Source organism: Phalaenopsis equestris, unplaced genomic scaffold, assembly GCF_001263595.1.
Source record: "Phalaenopsis equestris unplaced genomic scaffold, ASM126359v1 Scaffold000517, whole genome shotgun sequence".
NCBI classification, from domain to species: domain Eukaryota; kingdom Viridiplantae; phylum Streptophyta; class Magnoliopsida; order Asparagales; family Orchidaceae; genus Phalaenopsis; species Phalaenopsis equestris.
The window spans coordinates 934,192-939,597 of NW_018164957.1; the positions used below are offsets into that span (position 1 = coordinate 934,192).

The 5,406-nt window shown below is 39.7% G+C and overlaps 1 protein-coding gene across 1 annotated transcript in view; it reads left to right on the forward strand.

Moving 5' to 3' along the window:
- Positions 1-215: 215 nt before the first annotated feature.
- LOC110028619 (RNA-binding KH domain-containing protein PEPPER-like) overlaps positions 216-5,406 on the forward strand; it is a 20,479-nt gene continuing 15,288 nt past the window's right edge. Inside the window, exon 1 of the mRNA XM_020730538.1 lies at positions 216-738. Coding sequence (XP_020586197.1) covers positions 361-738 — 378 coding nt within the window. The 5' untranslated portion in view covers positions 216-360. The remainder of the gene's footprint in view (positions 739-5,406) is intronic.

Below are 5,406 nucleotides of genomic sequence, written 5' to 3' on the forward strand. Positions count from 1 at the left end.
GCCTCATCGTATTATACTGACATTGATCAATATTAAAAATGATGAAGTTCACTTGACACATGACGCCCCATCATTAAACTCCGATTGCATTAGATGTAATATTTTTCCATTTCCAACACCAGCTCAAAGGAACCTAACACAAAAGCTCCATGCTTGCTTAGGTTGCTTACGTACATGCGATGGCCGTGGATTTACATAAGCACGGACGAATCAAACCCGGGCTTAGATCCAGATATTATAACATAGAGATTTGAGATTTCCACCCCAACTCGTTCTCGTCAAGTCCCCACCCCATTTTCTCTCAAATCGCAAACCCTCGCGCTCCTCCAAAACCCTAACTCATCCAAGCTTAATTCACCAATGGCGGCAGCCAATACCGCGAACGGAAACTCGGATGTCAAGGTGAAGGAGGAATTCTCTTCCACGCCGCATCACGAGGAGGAGGAGGAGGAGGAGGAGGAGGAAGAGGAGGAAGTGGAAGAGGAGGAGGAGGAGGAGCCGATGGAGACCGAAGAATTAGGCGCCGTCGCGGATTCAATTCCGGCCGCTGATAGTTCGGATGATGATACGAAGAAATGGCCAGGATGGCCAGGCAACAGCGTCTTCAGGCTTATTGTGCCGGTGCTGAAGGTCGGGGGTATCATTGGTCGAAAAGGAGAGCTTATCAAGAAACTTTGCGAGGAGACACGCGCTCGTGTTCGCATCCTTGAAGGGGCCATCGGGACAAATGATCGTATTGTGAGTTTTATTTTCAAATGCGTATTCATGGCTTTCAGATTTTAGGGTTTCTTTTGTCTGCAGTCCTCGTGCTTAATTACTATAGTAAATGGGTCATGTTTAGTTTTTTCTTTTTCTCTATCGTTTTTAATTTTATAGTTTCTCGAGTACCGTATCTTTATTTACCTGAGTAGGAAGATTCAGATGAGTTGTTGAGCTGGTTGCTTCTCAAGGTGAGAAATCCTTTTTTTTTTCTTTTTTTTTGTGCCCTTAAATGGAGGTTGCAGCTTCGACCTTGTCATTTTTAAGGCTTAAGAGACATGCTTGGGCCATGTAGGAAATTTATCTGGAATAAAACTCCGATTGGAATATTTAATGTAGAGCTTTTTGGAATCTTTTTTCTGTGGAGTTCTTGCCTTGCTTTTATACAAATTAATTTGTGCCAAGTCTATTTCCTCAGTTTTTTTATTGATGAAGTTCCAGCCTGATCATGATACTAATGGCTACTATATATATTGAGTGTCTTTTCTGCTTTCTCAGTGGGTAGACACTGAGCTCCATCCTTTGGCCCGTGTAATTTGGTTTGTTTATTTTCGAAGGTTCTTTTAGGGTTTATAGTTAGCAAAACAGGATACTGTTTTATAGTGTCAATTTGTATTATAAACATAGTTTTATAGCCTTATGCACAATTGCCTAGGATGTAAATTTTTCTTTCTGTAGGATTGGAATTTTGTGTAATGTTACTTCAAGGATAATTTGAAAACAGTTTGTTTCAGAATCCTTACTAGTTCCTTGCTATTTTTGTTGCTATTCATGGTTGTTCATCTGCTAAGGTAAGCAAAGACAGAATTTTCATATTTTCATTCTAACCTGCTTGTGATTTAGATGTGTTTAGCAGATACTCAACAATTTCTTAATGTGACTTTATTTTATTAAAGTACTTGTGATTAATTTCATAGCCTTGTTTAATGATATGACATAGTATTAAGTGCTCCTCGACAGAGTGTAGGGGGTGCATTTGACCGGAGTGTCTACTGCTAGGTGCAGAATCGGGCTAGGTGCGAACCTCCACGGAAGTCGCGGGCCTTAGACTAAACGCGGGAACAACAACAAGGCTTTGACTAGTATAGAAGGGAGCCTTAAGGGCTGGCCGATCCTTCCTCTATATGGGATTGCCGCTTAACTAGAGTGGGCCCAATCCTAAGTAAGCCTAGATCTATATTGGTGGTTGTTGTAGTGTTTTAGGGCAGCTTTTGTCCTGGGTTTTGTTCGGAACAACCGTTGGCGTCTCCGTTTCTCTCTTCTAGGGTTGTATGTAAGGGTTGAGTGGTGCTCAGGCTGTATCTCTCTTTCTAGGGGGTGATTATCCTTCCTCTACCTCTCAATATCCTTCCCACGCTGCTTCTCGTCACCCATCATTGCTGCGGCCGCTCTTAATGGTCATTCCTAGTTGCTTTTCTACAGTTCCAGCCGTGACCACCGCCTTCCCATTCTTACGCTTTGCTGCCATCGCTGTACCAGCCCTCCATCTTCGCATTCGCTGTTGTTCCAGCCCTTCTTCTTTGCTAACATCGCTGTTCCAACCCTCCATCTTTACACTTGCTACTATTCCAACCCCCCCTCTTTGCTGCCATCGCCGTTCGAGCCCCTCCTTTGCTGTTTCCTGCATACGTCAACCTTCCCAGATGCCCCTTACCATCTCCCATTGTTGTTTCCCTGCTGCTGCCCTCCCCCTTGTTGTTTCTTGCTGCTTGCAACATTTCCAACCATCACTACTCACTGCTGCCCCTCACCCACTGCGTAGACCCCCTCCTTGTTGTAATTGCCACTCTCCATCACACCATCCTACCCATTCCAACCATCTACCACCATTTCTAACTCACCTAACTCCTTTCATGCTGCATAATCAACCACCACCCCTTTGGGATACAACCGTGTTAAGTTTGTATGTCGTGTTTGTCATTATTTTCTATTTCAATTATCTAAATGTAATCCCTATTTGATGTTAATAATAATATTTGATTTCCCTATTATAGTTTGGTACTACGATATCATTTGATATCCGAGATAGCCTTACCATAGTTTTATCACAGGGTTATCAAAGTTTCCCACTACCTAACCCTACTCCAATGCAAAACTCTTCCCTCTGTTGATTTTCCAAACCAAACACCAAACAAAATTTTCTTTTCAGCGCTGCATCACTCCCATATACCTTCGTCCCCTTACCCAAACCTAAATTATAGCCACGACATCGAGGAGACGATGACCAGAAATCTTATTGGGAGGAAATTGTACAATGCTGCTTATGAGAAATTCACAAAGAGATATGCAAGATCATGCAATGGAAGAGGTGCATCGGGAGATTCTTCAGCTGCATTAAAGGTTCGCCGTTGTTGAGAGGATAAAATATGGAGGGGTCACTCGTGGTCACAATGACTTGCCGGATCGAAGGTATGAATAGAATCTCTTCCATTAAGCAAATTCCAGGGATGAATAACTACTACCTCTAAAATTTGGCAGAAAATATCAGATTAAGTTAGGATCTTGAAATAAAGGTCGATTTATTGTATTTTGACAGTCACAGGATTTAAACAAATTAATCGAGTGGCTTCAGACAATGAAAGTGGTCTTTGAATACATATTCCATCATACATTGTCTAAAGATGAAACAAGAGATGCATCAAAAAGACATACCAACTCATTACAGACAAAACATATTCTCGAGACTTCATGACCTGCAACAACAAGATTAGGGGTGTAAACGAACCGAACACGAACGAACAGTGCTCATGTTCGTGTTCGGTTCGTTTGAAATATAATTTGTTTTGAAATAGGCTCGTGTTCGAAATTGTTTGTGAAAAGTCTGTTCGTGTTCGGTTCGTTTTTGTTCGAATTGTTCTAATCGTTCGAATCGTTCGAATTCGTAATGTTCGAAATGTCCGAAATGTTCGAAATTCTCTCTCTCTAACTTTTCACTCATACTACTTAATTCTTATGTATTTACAATTTTACATGTCTAACACAAAAATTTTATATTTTAAATAAATTGTTTTTCCATGTAGATCATGTATGTAACAATTTTACATGTCTAACAATCAACAACATAACAATTGCAACAAAATGTATATTATATAAAGAACTGAAAAGCAACAAGAAAATAAATACAATTTTACATGTCTAACACTCTAAAAATCACTCTAGAAATCCCAACGTTCATTCAACTTTAATCCTTCAGTCTGCTCATTTCAGAAGAATGAGTTAAGTATGTTTCCACTTTTATCAACGGAATGCTGGTCATTATGGTTGTTTGCGAACAGTCGAGAAGTATGCTGCAAAAAAGATATGTAATTTAGGATATATGTAATTAACTGAATGCTGGTCATTAAGATGACATATATGCAAAAAATGTAATTTAGGTGTTGGATATATAAATATATAAGTGAGTTATATATATGTGTAAATCATCCAAAAAAATAATTGAAACATATACCTTGCGTATTGCATCAAGTTCGTACAGCAGAACCTGATAAAATTGTCCTTCATTTACGTGACTATGTCATCCCTGCATGCAAAGAAATGCACAAATAAATAGTCAAATGGAAGAGCACAAACAAGTCCACGCCGTGGATCCTGTTCAATTTTAAACAAATCCTAAATGAGTTCTTGGCGAGCACAAACAAGTCCAGGTCCTGATACATACCACTCAATTCTTATGCATTTACATATCTAACACCTAATCTTCAATTTTTACAAGCATGAAGCATGTATGAAAATAAAAGTTAGGTAAATCTGTAACAGCTATGATGGTGAGAGCTCAAGAAGCATGTATGAAATGGTAGAAACTCATACCTTCCCCATCCAGTCAATATTATGTTTCCTACAATTTTCAATAGGTCATTTATGGTCATACAATACATTACAATAGAAATGAAATTAACAAAGAGTGAATCGAGAGCAGTGTCATATGAACATTGAAAGCCAACAACACATAGTTTGCATTAATGTTGCCTTTGATCGTCGACATAATCTAAGAATGTGCAATATACTTAAACCAACAACATAGAAGAAATATCAAAGACGTTGAAAGAAGAAAACCGGGAAGAGATTAATAATGCCTCAGAGTAGGAGATTCTCATTCAGGTGTTCAAACTCCCACTAACAGATTCTCATTCAGCAAAGCAGCGGTTGCCCATAAGGAGGAACATCCAAGCTGCAAACACACATTTCCAGCCCATAAGGAGGACCATCCACTAACAAATTCTCATTCAGCAAAACAGCGGTTGCCCATAAGGAGGACCATCCAAGCTGTAAACACACATTTCCAGCCCATAAGGAGAACCATCCACTAACAAATTCTCATTCAGCAGTAAAGTTCTACAAAACAGTCACAAGCACTAAATGGGACAACAAGAATCCCACCGAGCAGGCAACAGCAGGGCAAAACAGACACCAAAGACCAAAAAGTGGAAGCCACAAAACAGACAGCAGGGGAAACAACCCTCTCACAATGTTTTGGGAGTTGCTGCACCTCTCCCAAGCCACAAAATCAAATACAGTTCTGCTATTCATTTCCACATGCATGATAGAACAATAGAACTCTAAACATTTTACATTGCATCTTAAACTCCATTACAAACGTAGAGCATCAAAAAAGAATAGTAGGATTTACAACTAAGCATCAAAAAAGAA